The following is a 24243-nucleotide window of genomic DNA, read 5'->3' as shown; positions in this document are numbered from 1 at the left end:
AGCCTGACTGGGGGGTGGTGGGGGGGGAGCTGCCTCCCCCGCCTCGGGCCGGCCAGGCCCGCAAAGGGTTACGGGCGGGCGGAGCCGCGGCGGGGCCGGCGGTGGGCTGAGCACATTGCAGCAGCGGCTGCTGCGGCGGCGGCGGCGGCTGCGCCGGGCGCGGAGCAGCGGCTGCCGCGGCGGGGGGCGGGCGGAGCCGCCCTGCCGCCCCCGGCCCTGCCCGCGGCCCCGGCCCCCGCCCGCCCGCCGCCGCAGCCATGGTGCAGAAATCCCGCAACGGCGGCGTCTACCCGGGGCCCGCCGCCGAGAAGAAGCTCAAGGTGGGCTTCGTGGGGCTGGACCCCGGCGCTCCGGACTCCAGCCGGGACGGGGCGCTGCTCATCGCCGGCTCCGAGAGCACCAAGCGGGGCAGCATCCTCAGCAAGCCGCGCTCCGGCGTCTCGGGCAGCGGCAAGCCGCCCAAAAGGAATGCTTTTTACCGCAAGCTGCAGAATTTCCTCTACAACGTGCTCGAGAGACCGCGGGGCTGGGCTTTCATCTACCACGCATACGTGTGAGTAAAGGGATGGGGGGGGGAGCCCCCTTCCCCCGGTGCCCGGCGGGGGGTCGGCCCCGGGGAGCCGCGGCGAAGGGGGCTGCACCGTCCGGGGAAGGGGGGTGTGATGCTGCTGCTGCTGCTGGTGGGGGGAGATGAAGGAACCTCCGGGGGGAACCAAGCTGCCCCCGCGGTGCCTTCGCCAGGGTCTCTGCAGCCCCCGGGGAGGGGCAGGGCACCGGCCCCGGGTCCCCCACCGCCGCCCCAGCTTGTGGGGGAAGGGGAGGCTCCTGCGGTCGGTGCAGGGGGCTGGAGCAGCGGGAGTGATGGGTAGCGACTGTTCCTCCGTCTTGCTTGAAATCACCATAGCAATGCTGTGAGCAGCGAGGAACAAAAAGCGCTGCTCAGGCACCGTCTCTCCTTCCCCCCCCCCCCCCCCCCCCCCCCCCCCCCCCCCCCCCCCCCCGCGCTCCTTCTCCTCCGTCCCCATCTTTGGCTGCGAAGGGGTTGGGGTTTGGGGTTGCTTTTTGTGGCTCCTGGAGGTATTTCTCGTCCCCCCCCTCCGGGGGAAGCGGCTGAATTGGAGATGTGTCTAGAAAGAAATGCTAATCGGTGTCTGGGGCTCCCTGACGGCGGGGAGCTGGAGAGGTAAACAAAGGAGCAGTCCCGGGGTGCACGTTTCCCCCCGCAACCCCCCCCCCTTTTTTTTTCAGCCAGCAATGGTCACATCTGACCTGTCGTTTGGCAGAAAAACACCCCTGTCTGAAGGCATTACTGCATGCGGAGCGCCATTGACTTCCTGTTGTTTAGGGGGTTGCAAAGGGAGGGTCAAGATAAATTGCTGTGTTGCTGCAACTCCCTTCCCTCTGGGACTTCCCACAGTCCCACCAGGCTCTTCTGCAGGCCTGGGTGCCGACGGAGGCATGGCCTTGGGTGCGCGTTTCCTTGGTGCAAATGTCTTTTTTTTTTTTTTGTATGCATGGTTTTCAACCTGGCTAGGGCCTCTGTCAGCCCTGACAAGAGGATTTTTTGGCATTTGTTATTTTTTCCCCCCCTTTTGCACAATGATAGTCTCAGAAGAGGTGTTGAGAAATGTTTTCTGGTGCTCAGCCATTTTGTGCATTGAGGTCTTGATGAGCCCAGTCTGAGAGGTGCAATGCTGCCTGGGTGGAAGGGAAGTGGGAGCCTTGCTGTCCCCTCTGAGGGGCTTGGGGTATTGCAGGTGCTCGTCCTCCCTGAGAAGATGGGAGAGGATAAAAGGGAGCAGCTGTGGAGCTCGGCTGCTGCTACAATTCGAGTCCTAAGTCCAGCACCAGGAATCCTGAGCATCCTCYGTGCTCAGGGACATCCTCTGGAGTTGTAGGTGGTTTGCGTTGTGAAATCCTGCAGGATTTTGCAGACGGATCAAGAGTCTGCATTGCTGGTTGGTGGTTGCACCAAGGATGGAGCCGTTGTTGTGTGCAACATGGGCTGTGTGCTATTAAACACAGGTGAAATTCGAGCTGGGGCAATGAGAGAAGTGCAAAGGGCTGAAAGCAAAACAGCAGGCATGGCCCAGGACTGTGTGGCCTTTATAAGCTTCTTTGGTGTCTTCAGCAACCCTGTCTTAACTTCTGACATGTTTTGCTGTCCGGGGTGGCAGCTGGCAGTTGCTTGGACCTGCTCCCCAGCAGAGCTGTCACAGCAAATAAGGCTTGCGAGGCAGGACTGGGTCACCCCGACTGCCTCCTGCCAGGGCTCGCTTTCCCGTGTGATTCTGCTTGTACCGGCTGTGCTGCCACGTGGAGTCGGGCCCTCCGCTTGGGAAACCGCTGGCCTGAGGTGTGCCAGGAGCTGGGGCTGCCTCCCCGCGTTCCTGTGCTGGGGCAGAGTAACTGCTGCAAAACCCTTCCCTTACCCCCACCCCGAGCACCTGTCCTGAGGCTGAATTGCCCCAGTCTGTGAAGCATCAGCGGTATGAATAATTTTGATGGCATATGGGGAAGTTAGGTGGACTTCAGTCTTCTGAACTGTTCGGGTGGTAGGTTTAGCCTTGGCAGTTTGCTAATATATTACTTAAAGAGGTGAAGAACATGATAAACAGCATGCAAAGTTATTGGGATGAAGCCTGTGCACCAGTTATCCCCTTTTGCTGAGCACCGGGATGGCCCGGGTGAGTGTGGCACTGCCGGTGCCAGGTTTGTAGGTGTTTGAATGGGGGCGATAGTGTCCTGGGTTTCTGTTCCCAAAGGTCTGTAATMCGGACAGACAGGACAGGCAAAAGGCTTTAGTGACTGCTTACCCGCCCACATGCATGCACACCAAAAAAAGAGGGTGAAGTGACTGGCTCAAGGTCATAAAGTTTGTCTGGGAGAACTGGAGTCAGCCCAGGCATCCTCAGTGCCAGTGCAGTGTCCCAGCCAGTAGGTCACGCTGTCTTCTCCTGCCTGAAACCCCATTTTGTGCCAAAACCTTGAACATGGATGCACCTTTAGCCTTGATACCGGGCGCTCGGGTACAGGAGTCTTGAAGGAGACTCTGGATCCGGGAGCCCCGTCCTGCTGGCTGGCTCGGACATTGCACCGCTTCATCCCTCCGTAACTGGCCCCAGTCTAAAAACAACCCAGTTCCTCTGCTCCTGCTACTCGCAGGGACTTTTTTTGCACTAAGAGTTAAGAAGCATTTCCAGCATGAATGAGTCTGTGACCCTGCAACGTTGGATTATAGCTTGCACAGACAGCTGTCTGCAGACCCGTCTGTATTTCCAGATGTGGACCTGCCTCCTCTCGACCCCTGTGCCCAGAGGTCTCCGTCCGCAGGCGTTTCAGCTCCCCGCGTTTCCCTGGGGCTCGCGAGCGCTGGGGAGATGCCTTGGCCATTGCACAGCATGCAGCAGAGCAGAGGCAGCTGCCTCCTTTGATCATCAGGCGCTCGAGCAGCCTCCCTATGTCTGAATGTTAAAGCACAAACAATAGAAATTTTCCGGCATAGACATGTTTTAGTAAATATGAGAGGTGCCCTCTGGAAGTGCCCCTGTTAAATACATGCCTGCGGAGGCCCGTCTCCCAGGCTGATATTGCACGGCGCATTCGGTGCGCTACCTTGCGATCCGGGTGCAAGTCACATTTGTTCCCATTGCTGCATCTTGGCTCCCATTTGTCTGATTTTTTTTCCCCCTCCTCTTTCTGTTGCTCCTTGTTCCCCTTTGCACTGTTTCATGCATGAGAAAATAGGGAAATTCCATGCAGCTGCCCCCCCAGCCCCAAATTCATCAACTCAGTCTCATCCCAGACGTTGCCTTTGTAAAAGCGCTATATTAACCTCTGTGAGCAAAAGCAATATTTTATGTTCCCGTGTTGTGATTCATTTTTGAACTTAACAGCTCTTCCCCCGCTGACACTCCCAGGTGACCTGCTCGCCTGGTGCGTGTGTATGCACATATATATGGGTATATATTCTTTATATATGTACACTAGGCCTGAGTGTCTACGCTGACTCTGCCTGCTCAGCTGCAGTTCTGCACAGCCCCGTGCCTATGTGGACGGCTGAGCCCGGCGGGGCCCCATTTTTGAGCGTGGCTCTAGGTGGACCCCAGATCACAGAGGTTTGGGCCTCCTGTATCCCAGGGAGCCTGGGAAGATGGAAATCTTCCAATCCTTCTCTTGGATCCTTTTTTTTTATGGGCAGAGCCTTAGCAATGCAGCACATGGCCTCATTCTGTTCAAGATGCAGCTGAAATTTGAAAAGTTAAGTCCTGCCTAAAGAGTAGCCCAGGCTTTTAGAGGGGGAGAGTAGCACTTAGACCCTGAGGTACTTCTCTGCACAGGGAGGCTTTTTACCTCCAAAATCATTCCATTTTACTACTTTTGATGGTTCAGTAATCTTTTTCTCCTCATCCTTGTACCTTCCTTATTGTAACCTGTTCTGTGTTTCATGGTGCTGAGTTCCCAGGGCTCCAACACTTGAAAGTGATGATTTTTTTTATTTTTTTTCCTCCCCTACCKCCCATCTTATTTCAGGAGAGGCTTATGCTCAGTGCTAATCCAAGCCAGGTATTTATGCTGGCACCCACCTAACCTAAATGTGTCTGCAGATGCATTTTCTGATCCTCCGGGTGAGCTGCTCGTGTTCGGTTCCTGAGCTGAAGGGAGGGCTGGGCTTGGGGCAGTAATAAGAAAGCAGAATATATTCACTCGTTTAGACCCTTGTAAAGCTGTATGCGCAGGGCAACTGCAGTTCTTGCATTTCCTAGTTTTCTACTTTCAATTTACAACCTGAATGTGTCTTTTAGCTGAGTTAAAAATAGTTTGGGTGCATTTTTTATCCGCATAGCGTGCACCATACATTCAGTTAATTAAGCATGGGCATGGACTTAAATTCTAACGAAGAAAGAGGAGGTTTCCTCTCTGCCTGCCTAATTCTATTATAATTTCTTTATGCTGTCCCCCTGCTGCTTTGTCTTCTCTGTTTGAGCCCGACGCTGGGCCTGTCCCCCAAAAGCCCCCTTGTCGCGGGCACGAGCCCCTGCCGAGCTGGGTTGCTGCGTGCCGCCTTTTCAAGGGAGCTGCCGGCCCAGCGCTCCCGCAGCCCGGCACCGCCGTGCGCTGGCGGCAGCAGTGYGGGAAGGACGGGGAGGGCTCGCTCGCCAGGAGGTGCAGGGCTCCTCGGTGCAGAGGTGGCCTCTGCCATTGCTCCTTCCGTCCCCCGGGGCCCGACGAGAGCGGTTTTGGTTCGTGCAGATCCCTTCTCGGGTGATGGCTTGCACGGGCACCGATGRAAAGACTCTGGGAATCTCCAGGCATTTTTCTGCTGCCTTGGTTGGGTTTCTTGTGAGCTCTCGTGGCTTTTTGCACTTGATTATTTTTTTATACTTGCTTTAAAGCATTTTCTAATTATGAGTAAATGTAATTTGACTCTGGCTCCTCGTTACTCAGCCCCAAGCTCAGAGCGGTCATGGTTCGTGCCAAGTGCTCGCCAAGAGTGAGTTATGCTGCTTGCAGTCGCAGTGGCGCCAACCTCTCAGCCCGTCCATCGGTGACCGGCAGGGCCACCCTCGTCCCAGTGCTGTACTCACTTACGCAAGCGTGGTCTGTTTGCATGGGCCACCGCTGCCAGCTAAAACATGCTGATGCTGAGCATGCCAGCTCGTAAGGAAGATGAAAAATCAGTGCCAGGCTTGTGAAGGGCTCCGGGAGCTGGGATGCTTGGTCAGCTCTACACAGGCTGAAATGCTGTGCTGGGCAATTGGAAGCTCCTCTTTATTCCTGCCTGGCAGCACCTGGGATAAATCTGCTTCCTGCAGGGGAGATGGACACCATCTAGGCTCCATCTGCATCCCCTTCCAGGCTGTTTCCTTGCCCTTTAATGCCATCGTTGTCCCTCTTGACAGCGGGTGACGGAGAAGGTTGGAAGGTGGCATGCAGATCTATGGTAGAGCATGAACTATAGTCATCCTGATTTTTATTTCATTGCAATAGGCATGTATATTCCCTTGGCTGTACCTTGTCCTCCAGCACCAATCCTTGTATCTGCCTTTCTATCGGGGAGAAGGAGAACTAGCTGAGACCACCTCAAAAGTGGGCAAATCTCCTGGGAGGAGGTTGAGGCCAATTCAGAGCCTCCTGAATACTGGTTCCCTCAGAGCGCTCCCCCTTGGCCGCGTTCACCCCCTTTGGAGACTGCGTGGTCGCTGCGGTAGGACGGTGTGGGCAGGCAGAGCCAGGGACAGGCCTTGTTGTTTGGGAACGAATCCTGAAGTCCTTAAATTGGTTGGTAGTAGCATCTGTGCGTTGGTCTGGCTCCCTGCAAAATAATGCAGCACTAATAGAATTCAGGGCTGAATCCACAGATCTCTCCCCCAGAGCTGGGAAATATTCCTGTCTTGGAGAGTGGGGTAGTTTCAATGAAACCTTGTTTTACTGAGTCTGAATTTGAGGAAGCTTTCTTTTTCTTATTTCTTCTTCTTTGACCACGGCTATAATGATTATTTCCTCCTTGATCTAGAGTCCCATTAAGCACGTGGGACAGAGTTGTCCATAGAGGATTCCTGTGTGCGTTGAGTTTAATGGACCTGCAGGGCTGTTATCACCATTGGGCTTTGGCTTCCAGCCCTGATGCCCTCAGCCTTGGCGTCGTGTCAGCCCCAGAGCCGTGTGACCCTGGGGAACAGGGAGAGCTCCAAGGTATAATGTCTCACGACCTCCTCTCCTGCTGCTTAGTCAGAGCTTGGTGGGAGCAGCCTGATTTCACTTGCTTTAATGTGTCATGTTCCAGTCGTCACATTCACCCCACACTGACTTGAGCAAAATGAAGAAACAAGCCAATCCTTCAAACGACCTCCTTTCTGCATCGCAACACACCTAAGCGAGATGAATCTTCCTTTGGCTCTGCTTGTCATAAGAAAGAATAAACCCCCAAACAGGTCCCAAATTGTAAACTTAAGGGAGGATGGGCGTTTGCTTAAACAAAGAGATACAGCTAAAGAAAATCAGTGGGGTTTTTTTTGTTTGCTTTGGTTTTTTGCATTGCAGCAGAGGGCAGGGGGGTAGCTGAGTATGCTACTACTGCTGTTTTGGTCAAGCAGGGGAAGTAGGGTAGGGGGTTAGCCTGTCAGTTGGACATCAGTGGGGCTTACCAGGATAACAAAGCATGGAGATTTGTCTTGCATTTTGTGATTTAAGTGGCACACACTTAGCCTTGCATAATCCCTTTGAAGGTAGCCCAAATGCTGAGCTGGTTTCTCTATTGGTTCTTGAGAGACAGATTCCTCTTTAAAATTGTGGCGGCAGGGAGATGTGCCTTTCTCATTTTCTTGTATGTAATCTCCTGTAGAGTAGATACAGGAGAAGCTGAGAGTGGTTCCCACAAAGAATTTAATTTTGTTTGTGGCATACTTTTCATGCACATGTGAGCATGATCCCACCTGGTGTGAATGCCCCTGCTTCCCAAAGTGTCAAAGAGATGAGGTCTTCAGCACTGAGCAGATAAGCCCCTTCTTTCTATAGCGATTCACATTGCTATAGGATAGTGCAATGGCTTTTAGCCCCCAACAGTCAAAAAGGAATAACATTTCGAAAACAGATTATTGTGGTGGCCTTAACTGAGTTTCCTGAATGTATTTAGAAATGAGCTGTATTGCAAGGTGATTTGACTCATGAGTACACTATGGCAAAATTAGGTAACACAGAAATGCAGCTGGGTGCAATGCCAGTGGGTCGACAYGCAGTCCGGCCAGGGTGGCTGGATTCTCCACTGCCATCCGTTTAAATGGCTCCTAACTGGGTTCCAGGTCCAAAACACTTGGGCTGCTCCGACACTCACCTATGGCAAAGGATGCCCCCACCAGGACTGCAGGAATAGTTATTTAAATGTAGCCCCTTGGTGGATGTTCCCATCCACCCAGATTAAAAGGAAAATGTCATTTTTCTCCAATAAGAATGAGTTACGTGATATCAACTCACTGAAGCTGCCAGGTGACCTCAGCTCCCCACACAATCTTCTCGGCCTTACCCTGGGTAAACTGTGAATGCAGCATCCTATGATAGATAATTTGAAGATGCTTCTGGAGGTCATGTGCATCTATTCTAAAGCACTGAATTAATTAAATATAGGTCTGTCTGATGGGGAATATCTCACGTGGAAGTCACTGGCTGGGATGGAGGAGAGCTGCTTTATTACAGCCTCTGGGATTTTTAACTGTCTAGCTGCCAATAACCAAGGAAAGCTGAAGCATTTCTCCATCTATCTGTGATCTAGCTTCAGTATCACTCCAGCCTCTAAYGTGTTTTTTTGGACATCTCTTGGGTGGTTGCCTTATCTTCTTATGATTCTTCTGAACCAACTTTCCCCATGCGTCAAAGCCCTGCGTAATGCATTCCTTGTTGGAGCCATGTGCACAGTCCCTACGGGAGCAGGGGAATAGCAGTGTGGAGCAAGGGAGACAAATCAGCAGACCTGTGCTGTCCTGCACTATGACATGTCAGGGGACAGCATTTGCAATGGAAGTGTGTGGAGGATGGCGATCGGGGTACGCTTTCCTTTCTAGACTTGAGGGAGGTGTTTGGAAAGGCTGGAATCATCCTGTAAAGCTCTGCTGTTGTTCAGCATCAGCACGGTGACTTCTTTTGGGTGAATGGAGGTAATGGGTGTCGGGCAAAGGACAGCCTTTTCCAAGGCATGAGGAATGGAAGAGAAGACCTGTGAGATCCTCTCATCTCTCACTCTTGCTGCTGTAGGGAGGTAATTTAAAGTTACACTGGGCTCTTTAGGACTAGTGGGTGCAGCATCAGCCTTGGCTTTGTGAGTCCTGTACCTGAGCAGTCACTTCATTTGATTTGATATTTGTGGTGTCCAGGCATTGCAGGGGGAATGAGCTTTCAGCTTGAATTCAGCACTGAGTTCRAGATGCTTGGATACCTGCTGGGTGGAGCGTTGAGTTATGGGGTCCTCACGGAAATCCCAAAGGAGGTTCAGGTCGATGGTGGGCAGATCTGCCTTCTGGARATGCCTGTTTCTCTCTCTTGTTGATGGCAGGGATCTAAGTTCCTTCATGTACTTCAGTCTTGTAGGGAAAGATGGGTCTGAGCCCAGCCAACAAAAAAAGAAGACAGAGCCTGGCCTCAATTTTCAAACTGAAAACCAGGGTGAGCTGAGGGGACGCTAAGCATCTCCCACCTTCTGCCATGGTCTGTAGGAACTGTGACACTCAAAGCCAGAACTACAGTTTGGAAATCCCTATAGGTAAGGTCAAGATGAGAGATGGGTCAGATTCTTGTTGAAACAGGCTGTCCAGGGACTGAAAGGTCCACGTTTACCCAGCAACATTTGAGAAACGGTTTTGACAAAGGGGCCTCTATAGTAATCCCCAATCAACAGGTGGACCTTGCAACCTGAGCACTGGGGGAAATCAGATGATAATCAAGCCTCCTAAATATCGATTGCTGTTACTAAGTAACTACAGTTGTGCTTAGCCTCTTGGAGGTAAGTGCCTGGTGGGATGGTCAGTCTTCATTGAAAGATTTTCCTGTCTTAATGCATCCCCTGGGGAGATGGAACGGGGCAAAGGAACATGAGGACAGACAAGGTCAGAGGGAATGACTGCTCCGCCTGGTGCAGGGGAGCGATCGCTCTCTGGCTGAAGAGCCCAGCTGTCCGCTGTAGGACTGCTGGCACTTGGTCTCTTTGGGACAAGCGGATCTGCAAGTGGGTTGAAAGAGGCAGAGATTTTGCCTTTCAGACCTTCATTCCTAGGGTTTCGCAAATGCTTCATTTGTAAACAAATGCTGATTCGCCTGGAAGTTCTGCTTTCTGGCTATAGAGCTCCGCCAGCCTGGGGAGCTGACGGTGTCAAAGCAAAATACGGCTGAGGCGATAGCTGGAGCTGCTGTCGCACACCGCCATAGAGCAGCGCAGCAGGGCAGGCAATCTGAATGCAGATTCTACGGAGACGCTGTCACTCTGGAGAGTTATTATGGTACCCACGAAAAGATCCTGACTCAAAGGTGACTCACATACACCTCTTCCCCATCTCTTTTGTGTGAATGCAGTAGCTTGTGTCTAGATACCTGCTGCGTGTGTTTGTTGCAACTTCTGTTTGCTATGGTTAGAAAACTAATGCATGGTGCAAAAGAAGAACAAAAATTTCAGTCAATTGTTAAAACAAATACCAAAGGGAAAACAATACTCTATTAATATTACAGTGGTGTGCAAGCAACCCTAATGGAAACAGAAGTCTACAAGCTTATGTTCTGTACTTCAAGCCAAAAGGAGATGGTCCCTGTCGTAAGGATGTTGTTTTATTGAACAGACAAGACAGATGAAAGGCATAAAATAGTTGTCGGGGGACTGCTGGTAAATGTTATCTTTGTTCCACTTTTCTTTTTAATGGTATTTGCCCAGCTTCTTATTTGCTTTTCAATTGGTGGGTTGGTTTCTTTCTGTTYGTGTTCACTGGGTTCACAAAAGAAAGCAGGGATTAGAGGGGCTAGTGGACAGGGGGAAGAAAAGCCCAGGCAAGTGGTAAAAAGACCATGGAGGAACCTTCTAGATCTTCCAAACTGCATGGAAATCATTGCCCAAAGATCCTACATATCCTGCTTAGGAGCAATGTCATTGCAAAGCTTACGCCTGTACCCTCTTGTTGCCTGAAGTGAAAGATGGATGTGAGACAGACGGGCTGGTCCTCCTGGGTAAACCTGCAGCCACCTGGGCTCCCTCCAGAGTCCACATCTGCAGGATGTCTGCTCTCGCTGGATTCCCTTGCCAGAGAGAGCGGAGCCATTCTGGGATCGTCCCGGCTGCATCTCGTGAGCCTGGTGAGCACAGCACCCAAGACGTGCACAAAGCTGGTAGCTGCCAGCTCTCTACCCTCTGTCCAGGCAATCAGTGCTTCTCCCCAGTGCAGCCTCATTTGCCCTCAAGCATTTTCTGAGCTAAATGCCCGCGTGGAGATTCAGGGTCTCCCAATGACTTTCCTGTTTATGAATGGAAAACTGTGTACATGATAAGACAACCTGAAGGAATGGGCTGGTATCTTGGATGACCTCTTAGACCTTGCAGATGTCGCTGAAAAGAGCATCTTAGGTCGGGGTTGGTTTTTCCTTTAACTGATCCCGACTGGCCCAGATTTTGAGGTTGCAGCAAGGAGAGGCTTTGCACAAGAACGCAGCTCGGAAGGGGAATTTGAGCACGGGAGATGGAGGATTTTAGGCATGCCCTTGTGAAATATCCACTTCAAGGAGTGATAGGCCTCAAGCAGYGCTGATAAAAGTTGGCACTGGGTGCATGTTTACAGACTTGGGTGTCTTGAGTTTCCCTGGGAATTCTGATGGACTAGGAGAGGCAGGTGTTTCTGTCTGGTCCATCCAGTGCAGGGTAAGTAAATTGCTGCTTAATTTATCTGTCAGTTGGTATGTCTGTGTGTGAGGCAAGGCAGAGAGAGCATCAATGGTTGGAGCAAACATGCCTTCAGGTTTTCCATGTTAGAACAGAAATACTGGTGAACCTACTGATGGTTTGGCTTTGGTTAGAGCAGACTATCAGAGACATGGGCCAGCCTATCTGTTTTCTTAGCAAGAAAYCCTGTATATTGAGGACCTCAGCAGAGCTAACTTCAGGTCTGGAGTAGGAAGGGGCCGTTTTCCTGGGACATGGATCCTCCCGTACTGCAGGGACTTGTCTGTTTGCTGTAATCTTACGTTCATTACACATACAGCGTGCAGAGGGCTGTGAATTAGGCTTATCCGTTTTCTCTCTGTTAGAATGTTATATGTGGCAGTCAAATGACAGCACAGGGAGACTTTTTATGGGACTTTGTACAACTCAAGGTCTCAAAGTGGCCATTAATTGAGTTTATGCTTGCTCAGAGGTTCTTTATCTGGTCCAAGTAACGTAATAAGGGATATAAGAGCGCTCCATCTTTCACTCAAGAGGAGAGCCAAGGAGTTTAATATAAATATCTCCATAGTATAGCTGGACAAACAGAGTGAGGCCATGTTGCCTCCTCACCTTGAACCACACGCTGGTTAAGACTGAATGCTTGCAGGAGGGGCAGTGAAAGACAAAACCTCTCCCAAACAATGAGCACCATTCATTGCTCTTGAAGCAGGTAGGCTGCAGGAGAGCTCAGGCTGACGTGGCTTCTGCTTTGCTGGACATTGGTTCAGTTCTGCTGCTGCTCATCCTTCTGTTTCCCGTGTGTCTGGCAAGGCCGCAAGTGCCATGCGTAGTCCGGCAACCTCTCACTGGGCCTTCCTCCAAATTTCCTTGGGTTTATTAGCACTGATTTGTGCTTTAAGATCTAGTGAGACTCCTGAGTCATCTCCTTAGGCAGGCAGCGATTTATTTCAGTATGTGTGTTACATTCCCTGGGAGTGGGTGTCTCTCTTCCGCTTTCAGATCCTGCCCTGACTCTTTATATAGACTCCAGGCTTGAATCGGCAGCAAAACCAAGCCTAAAACTGGCTCCATTGTTTGGGAGATTCCTGCTGCCAGCCCTGTCTCCCCTGGCTGAAGGACATGGCTATATGGAGCATGGGTAGGAGTTTGCATGGGATGTCTGTCCGCCTCGGGGTCGCTAAGCTGCTAGGACAGACTGTSGGGAAAGAGCTTGCTGGCTGGCTGTGTCCAGGAGCAGTCCTTGCTCTACAGTGGCTCGTGATCAAGGCAGGAGTGTGATTTGTACCTCAGGGCACCACGGCAGTAACATCCCTGAGAAGCCCTGGTGTGTCTCTTCRAGTTGAGCTTTTGGTTGGTGGGACTTTTCTCCTTTAGGAGAGGTGAGATATATCTGAGTGGCTCTAATTCTCTGTTGGCATCATGGCATAGACCAGAGGTGCCACRGGCAAATGCAGACAGACTCCTCGGAGATGTTTACAGCACAGGAGCCACCTGGTTAGGAGAAACTTTGCTGCGTATTGGGCTCATTTCCCCTAYGTTGGCCCTTTCCAGACATAACCCATGCTTGCTTGGTGGACTTGGCGGCCCCGCAGAAAGCTGCCTCTCTGTGTATGAGTTTGGGATTTGGGGGAGCAGGGAAAGTTGCCCTCGCGTAGCAGCTTGCTGGAGAGCTGTGAAGAAACCATAAAGCGTCCATAAAGAGGACAGGCTAATAACAGTGTGCTTGTCCTAAAGCTGTCTTCACACCCAGTTAAGCATCATCCTGAGCCACAGGGACAAGTCCTCGTGTCATTATGTCTTAAAACTAAATTGCCAGCACTTTGCAAGGGCTCTGCCTCCGAAGCCTGAGGGATCCATGCATTTAATACGTATCCAGCCCTAAACAAATTTTATTAATGTAACCTCGTGGTTTGGTCCTTGTGGCTAGTGGATGCACATCACTGTGCTCTTCTCTTTTGTAGTTGTGGCTGTTCCTATATGGAAGGAAGAAACCTAGACAGAAAGAGAATTTCCTGAGCTCTTGTCTTTATGTGACTACATGTCATGTCTGACAACTTAGTCTCTTGTGCTGAATTCTCCTTGTTTTTCRTGTTTCTCCCTTTAACAGCTAGATGTTTTTAATGCTATTCTTGTTTAGCAGCTTCTCTCTTAACATACCAGCTAATGAGGAGTGGGAAGAATTCCTGCACTGACCTTTTGCTGCTGCTGTTGTTTTTCTTTTCTGCAACCGAAATCAGATATAATTTGAAATCTCCTCTAAGCTGCCCCTCCGGGCCCTGAGCCTGCGCTCCCTCCCACAATGAACATTTGCAGGAGGTGAGAGCACCTCAAGTTATCTCGGTGGTGCAAAACGAGCTGATGAGGCTCAGTCTGTGAAGCAGTAATCTCACATCTGGGATAAATAACACCATGCAAGTCTGAAGCTTGGTTTTAAGTCAACGGTGGCTACTCTGCCTTAATGCTGGGGAGAATGAGCTAAGATTGTGTCTATATGGCAAGGTAAAGAGAGTGTCTATGCAGGACAGATGAATGGGACTTTAAAGATGTCTCTGTCTCTCCAGCGGCTTCCTTAGGGAGGTGTCTACTCTAGACATTGATATCTAAAAGCAGGTGAGACTTATCCCAACCTCAGGTCTCCACCCTGTGTTTAGGAATAGCCAAATTCAGGAGATCCACTAGTAAACTGGACTTCATGTTGCCTGGGCTTGATGCATTCATATGCAAGAACTTGGGCACCTGTGAAAGGGCTGAACGTGCTGGACGCCCCCTCCTCTGTAGAGCTGGGGGTTCTGGCTCCCCCATCTTCCGAGTGCTCGTATTTGCAGGGTTTCTCCCACCCCTGTTGTCTTGGGTTTTATTGTTTTCTTCCATGGGGCTCTTGACTGGTGAGGACTGGTATATCTCTGCCATCAATCGCACATGGCTGTTAGGATTCCCTGGCTTTGCTGCCAAAACCTCCTTCTCTCCTTGCTCTAGGCAGGTGTATCACTATTGCAGCCGTCAAGTTAAAATGAGCTGATGCAAATTTCCCTTGTGAGCACAGATGTCTCTTTTGGTTTGCTCTGGTGGTTCCTGTGCACATAGATTTTTTTTTTTTCCTCCTTCCCTTTGCTGTTTCTCAAAAAAGATGATGAGCAGCATAACTGCTGCCCCGAGCTCCCCCTGCTGTGGATGTGGGAAGGGATAACGCCGCTCCGGGGGCTCTCGTCGCCCCCAGAGAGCATGTCCAGCTCCATGCCTGCCTCGCGGGGACAGGGCTGTTGCTTTGGGTTTGGAGACCCGTGGGGACACCTCCAGATGAGCAGCCCTTTGGGAACCTCTGGGTTCCCTTCGAGCGTTTGYGGGGAGGGAAATGTCGCCCCAATACTGAGGGGTTGTTTGCTCCCTGCTATTTTGTGACTTGAGGTTAGTTCCCTGGCGCAGACGGGACAGAGCTGCTCCAGCTCCGATCGGTTCGTGCCCCGACACCTTGCTGCTGACACACTTCTTTTGGTAGGCTTCATCGTCTCCGTAGTAGGAACATATAGATAGGGACGCTTCCCCCAATGGACCTGTTCCTCTTTCCTTGTAGACTCCTAGGGTGCAAGCAAATGTCTCTAGACATTTCAAACAACCTTCAAACAACCGCAGTTCAGTGTGGATGCGAGGAGACCTGCCTGCTCTGCCAGCCCTTGCCTTTGCACCCTCCCAGCGGGGAAATAGCAAGATCTTGCGCATAAATCTGATTAATTACCCGCATAGAAACCTGCATAAAAGGGTAGAGTTAAAAGGCACTATGCTAGATTATTTTTCTGACCAGACCTTGGCAGGTTGTCTCCTAGCTGGTGCTGGGAGGAGAATTCCCAGGAAGCCCTTCCGTTGCATTTGCCCTTTTTGCCACCCCTCTCTGCAAACGTGCTGCCGAGAATTAAACGTGCCTCGGGGTCCCCTCGGTGTGGCTGAGCCTGCCCGGCCCCAGCTTGCTGCAAAACTGCCCAAAGGGGCCAAACCTCCCAAAAGAGCTACGCCCTTCTCCACCTGGGAGCAGATGACTATTTAAAATAAATAAATAAATAAATTCATTAAGYTAATGGAAGGCCAGGCCCCATGCGCAGCCAGGGAGGCCTGTAGAGCYGTGGTCCCACATGATGTACGTAGGGGAGCGGAGCCTGACCCCACGGCTGTGTTACCTGGTGGGACAGCGTGGGGCTGGCGGGACAAGCACTGTGCACCATGCACCATGTGCCGTGGTCCGGGGAGGGCAGAGCGTGAGTCAGCAGCCCTGCCGAGGGGCCRGCTCGGTGCAAACCTGATGGCACAGCTCCGATATTTTTCATTTGCTGAAAGCGCAGCAGAAATTAAGTGAAGTTTAATTARACCTTTTTTTTCCTCCTTCCCTGCTTCCTCTTGCTGCTTTGTGAGGGAAGGCTGCAGGACTGGAAGAATGTGATGGAGAGGCAGCTAAACTTGCGCATCCTCTCGTGAGCACAGAGCAGAGCCCCTGGGACTGCGGGGAAGGGCCCCGTGATCCCGGGCGGCCTCCTGCGAGGCCAGGTTGCATGGATGATGCCGTAACTCGGAATACTACCTGGCTCTTCTCCATGCATTGCTTCTATCCCTGTCGGTGTCCCCAGCATACAGCGCAGACCGCTAGCACGGCTCCGAGCCAAGAAGCAGGTAGGAAGGAGAGCACGCAGGATCCCGAAAAGGGCATTTGATATTTACAGAGCCTGGCAGTGACACAATTTCCGGACAGCCCGGATGTATCCCGGGCTGGCTGACGGATTGCCGAGGAGCTCTGGCTACTCCGTCCTGGTGCAGCCGGGAGCAAAGAGGCAGCAAGCCCCGACGGGGAAGGATTGCGTTGTGGAGCGCTCATTCCCTTTGCACGGGCTTTTCCGTGTGGGTTAAACCACATGAGTTAACAGCTGGGAAAGGGGTTTAATTCCGCAGCATCAAGTGCCCCGGTTGGAGAGGGAGGGTCTGGCGCTGGTGCACAGACCTCAGCTGCGGATGGTGTCGTGCACTCAGAGGGCTATGAGTGTCTCGAGTTACGTCTGGACTTAGCAGCTGTGTGCCCCTGCGTGGTGCGGGAGAACAGTTATCCCCGTTTTCCAGTTTGGGACCTGCAGTGTGGAGGAATTTGGTGATCCTGCAGCACAGTCTGATGTCCCTGAACGCCGTGATGCTGCCCTCCCTCCTCCAGTAATGGTGATGGTCTCCCACATGGACAAGGAGACTTCAGTGCGTTCCTCTGTCCCATCAGGCCTGCCCAGCGTTGGAATTATTAAATGTCTCTCATCTCCATTATAAAAGTTGTTAGAGCACAGCTACTTGTCAGAATAGAAAACRCTGTATTTCCCTGCTTTAACGGTTGGCTTCGCCTGCTTGTGGGATTTACAATAAATGGGAAGAGTTTAAAAAAAAAATCCTATGGAGAGACTGGGGTTAAAAGTAAACATGTGGAAATACCGTAGAGGACTTTTGCAAACGTATGTTGAGTTTTCTGTCCCCGTACCGAYGTGGTGGCTGCTCTGTACCTTCTACCTGGTGCAAAATGAAGTGCCCGAAGGGTCCCCTGGTGTGGCTCACGCGTTAGCGGCTCCCTCCCCTGCGCGCTCTGCCTCTCTGCCCCCGTAACCCGCCCGAGACCCCGGCCACGCGGCCGCGTCCCGCAGGGGAGCGCGGCACTTTGGGGCCGGTTTCTGCACAGCGGCCGTTGGCTCAGGTCAGAGAGACCCACGCGAAGGTGCAGGTGCGAAGAAAGACGCCTGGAGCCGGCTGCAGGCTTTCGCCAGCTGCTGCGTCGAGCGAGGGATTCAGGATTATTTTTGAGAGCAGGAAACGGTGGCTGCGGATTGCTGCGATTCCCAGGGGCGGATGTTTGCTCGCTCCTTGCGAGAAATCCGATGGCACCTGCCGGTTTGCAGGAGACGGGATTTTTGCAGGAACAGCTCGGGCTGTGACTCTGCTGTTCGTTGTTCCCTTGAGTTGGAAACAGGTTTTTCTGCCCCGGCAGCTGGGCGCATCGGCACCCGGCCGTGTGCAGCCTGTTTTGTGGCTCGTAGCATCCCCAAGCTGAGCGGAAGGGAGGGAATAAAACCACAGAAACTGGCTTCGGGGTCAGCTGGAAATTGGAAATAGGGTCATGCTCCAGCCGGGCCAGGTTTTTCCCGGAGCCGGTGGAGGAGGCGCCGTCCGCTCTCCCCTCTCCCTGGAGTTAACCGGCCGCAGCGGGGCGGCGCGACGGCGGAGTCCCGGGGAGCCTCTCGCAGGCGTTGGGCGCGAGCCATCTGGGCGCTCGGGTTGCGCCTGAGAAAAGGGGGTTAGAACAGGTTTTTGCAAGCCTTTGCCTGCCATTTTAAAAGGGAAGGATGTTTCCTTGGCAACGAGATGGATGCTTCCCAGCAGAGCATATGGCTTCTGTCTACTTTGATTTACCGGCGTGTTGAAATGGCAGCTAGATGAGCTCTCCTCGGCTTTTACGTGTCCCTGCCCCGGGTCCCTATCGCTCGCGAGCTTTCGAAGACTGTGGCTCTGCCCCTGCCACCCTGGTCTTGCCCCAGCTGGTCCCGGGCCGGAGCTGGGACGATCCTGGGCTTGGGACTGGGCTGTGGCTTCTCTTGGAAAGTGGGAGCYGGCACAGGGCACCCCCGGAAAAGCATCGCTTTCCTTAAAAAGCATTTTAAATCATTTTTAGGGGTTTTCCACCTTTCGCCGGCCAGTCTCTCCTCCTTGTTGCTGCTCATCCAGCAGCCGGATCCCTGTCCTTTGTCAGATTGGATCAAAACTGGCCAACAGGTCCAAATTCTAGGTGGGGACAGACAGAGACAGGGTGATCACGTGCACCTCATTGCCTTAGGAACCRGGCTAAAAATAGCGGGAGAGCTTCATTCACACGGTGCGGTGCTGGGGCTTGGTGCACGGCGGTTCGGAGCCGGCGGATTCGAGCAGCAGCTCGTGCAAGGCCCAGGCTTCGGGAAGCAGCCGCTTCGGGTGGGCTTAAATGAGCTTAAAGCGCGGCGCCGGCCTGCGAATCTGTGCGCCGCGGGGACTGGCGATGACGGGCGCTCTTGCTCTGCGCGCCATCGATGCTGCCTGGGGTTTTTGGGGAGCTAAAGGTGACACGGTGTCGTCGTCCCCCCCAGCGCTCCGGTGCTGGGCGCTGCTTGCCCGCTCTCCCCTCTGCACCCGGTCGCCCGCTTGCTGCGCTCGTGTTACGCCGGGGAGGAAGGAGGAGATCACGGAAGCCATTAACCACCCGCCGGGGCTTCGYTTCCAGCGCGGTGCCGGGAGCAGCTGCTCCCTCGTCCCGCGGACCTGGCACCATGCAGGTGCAGCCGTCCCGGCTTCCTTCGGAAAAGCGGCTGTAAATCCCCGTGAGCCAACGGGTTCTCATTTTTGGTGCTTTTATGCTGAGCTCGGAGCATTGAGGACCGGCCTCTGGGAGGTGCTGAGCACCTCAAATTGAAGGGAAAGCAGCAAAGACTCAGCACCTCTGCGGTGCTGAAAACCAGGCTCGTGGGGCTGGATCCGGAAAGGTGTTAAGATGAACCGAAGTGCCTGCTCCGGTAGCCGCGGTTAGGACAGCAAGGACAGGTCCGGAGCACCTGCCGCTGAGCTTTCTGCCCGGGATCCCCGTGCAGGTGGCAAGGAGAGGCTGCGCCGGGGTTCGGCGCCGTGCGTGGCCGGCGGCCTCGAGCGCTCACCGCTCTCGTGCGCCGAGGCCTCCCAGGAAGGTCAGGTCTGGTTTAGGGGCTGTAAAGCTGGTGGAGGTTCGGGCTGGAAGGAGGCATCGGAAGTCCAAGGGATGCCTCTGATCCTTGTGCTTTTTTGCCCCGTCTCCATCAACCTGCGCGCCACGCACGCCGGATCAGCGAGAATGCCCCCAGGCTCTCTGTGTATAACTTTACCTGGGCGTGGTGTGGATTTGGAAGGTTAAAAGTGGTACGAAAGAGCTAAGCTGTTAAGCTTTACTGGAGGCTCCTTGCCAAGGAAGAGGCAGTGTTATGGCCTGACCATCACCCTTGCAAAGCAGAGGGAAAATCTCGCTATGGCTCATGGAAACCACTTCCAGCCGGAGAAGGGAGAGACTGATGGTGAAGGACTTTCTAGAGCCGTTTCTCCTGGAAGACACGGAATGGTGATATTAGTGGGCAAGGATAAACAGAGCTTGACAGCCAGTTGTTGTGATGCTCCTTCCGCCTCGACGCGTAGGAGCTGTGCCGGCAATTTTTCCGGGGCTAAAGAGCGCTGCCCTGTTCAGTGTGAGCTCTCCGGAGGTCTCGGTTTGTTCTGCAGCCCATCACAGGGCTGCCCTTAGCTGCTCCTCAGGGCTGCCTGTCCAGGTGGCTGCTGCCCTTGTCGTGCCCGGGCGCTCCGCAGCAATGTTCCCGCTTGCTGGAGCCGGCGCGATGGCCCTGGGGCCACGTTGGGCCGCCTGGCCCAGGGAGGAGCGCGTGGTCCTGCTATTCCTGGACCAACCTAATCGCTTAACCCGTGTTGGTGGGGGAGAACGGGGTAGAAGGAACGTGGTCCTACAGACTGCAGCGCACCTATTATCCTCCCTAGCCCAAACCCATCGCTGGGTCATCGTCTTCTGGGGACTAAAATCAATAGACTTCGAAGCAGCTCTCCTGCTTCTTGCCTCTGGACTCCTTCCTAATTGCCTAGCTGCGACAGGAGAAGTAAAATCGAATGCATGGAGGAATTACCAACTCTGCTGCGTATTATATGGGAGGTTTGCAAATACTACTTTATTTCTTTCCTCCAAGACTCAGTTAATTAAATAAACTGATGAGCAAATGAAATTAGCAGTGGTTTGGGAATGTTTGCGTCTTACGCTTGGGCACTATCCATTAACCCCCGGCTCGGAGACGCCGCTTTCTTGTTATTGAGGCACGGGGTGGGGGGGACAGACGGACACCAGGAAATGGCTAGAGCGGCTGAGGTCCTTCCCGAGGCACCCTGGATCTGCAAAGTGTCGCCTCGCTGAGCGCGGGGAGAGGTGTAGGGGGGGGAAGGAGCTGCCCGCGGCGGCTGAGCAAGCTGGAGGCACTGCTGGGAATCGAGCCTGTTTCCCGAGTTGGAGCCTGCTGCATGGGGGGCTCCAGTAGTCGCCTTCGGTGCAAACTCAAACTGTTTAATAGTCATTTGTGGCCTTTAGACACTGGTGTTTGCTGTTCTGTTATTAAATAATATCATTCTCTGAGCGAGCATACGTCTTTGGTAGAGCTTGCACCGCTTTGCAGAAGGGAGCTCGGCTCTGCCAGCCTGTCTGTAAGGCAGCGTAAGCCACAGGCTGAGGCACGTAGAAGCGGAGATTTTGGAGTTTTGAGCCTGACATGGGTCCGGGAGGTTTAATACGGCTTCTGAGGCTAGGGGAGCCGTTGCAGCGCCTCCGCGGTAGCCGTCTCGGCCCTTGCCCGGGGATGCTCTCGGCCAGGGTGCTTGGTTTTGAGGTGCTGTAATTCTTGCTGCTGTCAAAGCAGTGCAAAGTCAAACAGCGGGAAGGGATGCTGAAGGAGGTCTGCGGGAAAGACCTTGTCCTTCGCGGGGAGGAAACCTCAGGCTCGAGTCGCCTAGCTGATTCTGGGGCAGATACTTGAAAAATCGGCTGCTATTCCTGTCTGCAGCAGGAACCAGCCCTGCATATTTTGAGACAATCTTCCTATCTGCAATTAGACCAGAGCCTTTGGAGACCCTATTTTTATATATTCCCTTTCCCTGGAGGAAGCTTTAGATGAGATGCAGCATTACATTTTACAGGGAGATCTTGCTTTTAACCCAGTTTTAGAGGGCAGTTAAGTCAGGTCAAGTGCCTTGCCCAAGACTCTCAAAGAAGCTTGGCCCCAGCAAGATGATTCTCTCGCCTGCGTTCTCGAACCGCATAGCCCAGCTCGCGGCTTCTTAAATTTATTCACTCTTTTTCCTTATGAACCTTTCTTACAAAGTGTTGCAGAAAAACAGGGCTTTGCTCTTAAGAAACAGAAATAATTTTATCCTCCTATAATGATAACGGTTTGATTAAGAAGCCTTGTATTCCTGTACTCGCTGCTAGTACTTTCTCAGAGAGAGGGAGGAAGCAGAGACTTTGGGGAATGCCCTGCGGGATCAAACATGGGCAGTGCTCAGATTTCAATCTGAATAATACTGGTATTGCATGAGACAGCACCTTTCCCTTACGTTAAAATCAATGAACGTGCCCTGAGTAAATGCCTGCACAGACATTTTAAGAATTACTTAAATGTCCAATATTTTGTAATCTTAATTTACCTCCTAATGCACCATAATTGCACCGTGGTCTTTAGGATTCTCTCCTGTGAACTCTTTATTCAGTTGCGTGAATATATTTCTTCCCCACAATCTCAGCCTGGCAGTGCTGAATTGCAGCAGCGGCAGACTCTTTTGGCAGGTGCACTGCCTTGATTAATACTCAGGGTTTTCCTCCAGACATCTGGCTCCTCTGAGGCTGCATGCAGAGTGCAAAGTGAGTACGGAGACAGGCATTACCCAGTGATTCATGGTAGCTGAGGACAAAGAGGAACATTGGAGCTAGAACTTTGCATACATTGATTATTATTAATACGGCTTTTATTCCGAGTTGAGTTGCCTTGAGTAAGTTAAACAATTAGAGCCAGGCAAGCCTTTCATAAGGCTTTCCTTAAATTTAACCCCTTTCCCTGCTTTAAATGTTCAGCTCTCCATTATCCTTCTTCTCCAGCTTGCCTTTGTTCTTTGAGGCTTCAATCCAGGAAAGCTCTTAAGCTCAATCTTGCTTATAAGTGTGGAGACACGTAATACTTTGCTGGACTGGAGTCAAAATGTGTCATGCAAAACCATTTCTGCTCAAATTCCCGCAGATCATGAATTCAGCTTGGGGCTCTGTCTTTGGGCGGTCAGGGTGTATGATGCCGTTTCTGCCCTCCGACTGGGTTAGAAGCAGGAGGGAAAGGCTGAGGAAGCTCTTGTGGGAACTGTTCTCAGCGGTGGTGGACATAGAAGGAGAAAATGTGTGAGCCTATATCCTGCCATCTTTCTAACTGAGAAAAGCTTAAGGTGAGGAACCGTGAATGCTCCTTATCTGCACATAAAGCAGAATGTGAACTTCTCGAAACTCTGTGCAAATGAAATCTCATTCTCCCCTCGATTTCCCTGGGATGTAAATGTGCAGGCATATTTCAATGGATACAAGGAGATCTACTGCTACACAGAAGAAAGACATTGTGCTTGGACATCAGCATTCCTGTTTCTGGCCATGTTTTTGTGGAAGACCCTAGAAAACCTAATCTGCTTCAAAATGTCCTCCCATCGTTGCCGCAGGCTGCTGTCGCGCAGCAGGGAGAGCAGGTCTGCTCTTTGTCTCCGCAAACCCGGTCAAGGGGCACATCCCTGAGCTTGCAGGTGGCAGTGGTGGGATAGRGTTCACTGGGGAAGGCCAGCATGGGATGCTCAGAAGAGCAAACCCTCTCCTTTTCCTTCTCATCCCAGTGGCATCCCCAAAACACTGTTCGGACTCTACAGACTGATGTATTCCCTGTATTACCTTACTGCACCTCCCGGGCCTCCCTTGCTGTCCATGCTAAGACCTCCTCTGGGAGCACCTTCTTTCAGCCTTGCTTCATTGCATGTTTTGCACTGCTGTCCTAAATACAGTGTATGGCACTGTGTGAACAGAGTGCTCCTTATCTGAGATGTTCAGCTGGCAGGATGCACAGCGCGCCAAGAAGGCACAGAAACTATTAACGTTGTCCCAGAGAGGTCTTGGCTAAAGATTTATTTTAAGAGTTTATAAACCATGAAAATTCTTGCTCCAGAGCCAGCCTTTGTATTGCCCGTGAGCAACATTTTCTGTCCTCCTCAGTGCTTAGGGGGACTCCAGGTGTTCAGAGGGGTAATGTCTCGCCTGGGGATTACACAGCCTTTCCTCCCTGCTTGGCTGGGCTACAGCAATGGGAAAGAGCTGGGCACGCTTAAAACTGTCATAAATGAGACATAATCGGGAGCTATACTTGGAAAAGAGAGCGTATATTAAGGCACAGGACTGAAAGCCAGGACTCCCAGCTTCTATTTTCAGCTTTGCTAGTGACAGAAGTCGCCTTGGGAAATGATTTTGGCTAAGATTGAGGGATGTGGAAACCCGGAATGAGGCATCGAGGCTCATTTTTAACGTTGCAAATAAATAGCTGGGTTGCAAATCATGCCAAGGTTGCTTACACGAGTAAAGATGATGGGTGCCCCTGGTTAAGGAGAGGTGCAATACAGCCTCACCTTTACCCCTTGTAAAATCATGGCATTATCAGTGTTTCCTATTCTGGCACTTATTTTTAAGATTCACTGGAGACTTAAATTTAGCCGTAAATACCCCAGTTCTGATTATGATGCTTTCTGAGTGCTAAAAGGCACTTTACAGTCTCTGTTCATCTTCAGTGTAGGTGTCCTTTCCCCTTGATCTATTGTCATTGCTGCATTTTCAGTGTTTAATTCACATTGGAGTTTAAGATACTTGGAAGCCAGCATTTCGTAGAGACCACAGCAGATGCGTTGCTGGGATTGCAGATGGATTGTCCATAAGCATTTTGGTTTTATTTTAGCAGAATTATCAATGCCTTATTTATGTCCCCAAAGTCATTTTCAAGTGTTTAAAATGTTTTAAGTTGTTTTCTATTGTGCAGATTTCAAACGCCTATAGTAAAATACTCCCTCCCTCCCAGCTTTGCTCTTTCTAATTAAATGAAGCATTAATTCCCTTCCCGTTTCCAGTGAAATCTGACGAAGCTTGTAATGAATGTGGTGGCTTGTGCTACTTCCTTCTGTCATATCCATCCTCATTATGTCCAGGAATTCAATTGCTA

At 52.0% G+C, this 24243-nt stretch overlaps 1 protein-coding gene across 4 annotated transcripts in view; it reads left to right on the top strand.

Moving 5' to 3' along the window:
- The first annotated feature begins 257 nt into the window (after positions 1 to 257).
- KCNQ2 (potassium voltage-gated channel subfamily Q member 2) overlaps positions 258 to 24243 on the top strand; it is a 71423-nt gene continuing 47437 nt past the window's right edge. For all 4 annotated transcript variants that reach the window (XM_026090244.1, XM_026090330.1, XM_026090162.1 and 1 more), the window contains exon 1: positions 258 to 553. In XM_026090244.1, coding sequence (XP_025946029.1) covers positions 258 to 553 — 296 coding nt within the window. The remainder of the gene's footprint in view (positions 554 to 24243) is intronic.

This window comes from Apteryx rowi, unplaced genomic scaffold (genome assembly GCF_003343035.1).
Source record: "Apteryx rowi isolate R43461 unplaced genomic scaffold, aptRow1 scaffold_0, whole genome shotgun sequence".
Lineage (NCBI taxonomy): Eukaryota > Metazoa > Chordata > Aves > Apterygiformes > Apterygidae > Apteryx > Apteryx rowi.
This window is presented reverse-complemented; position numbering and strand designations above follow the sequence as displayed.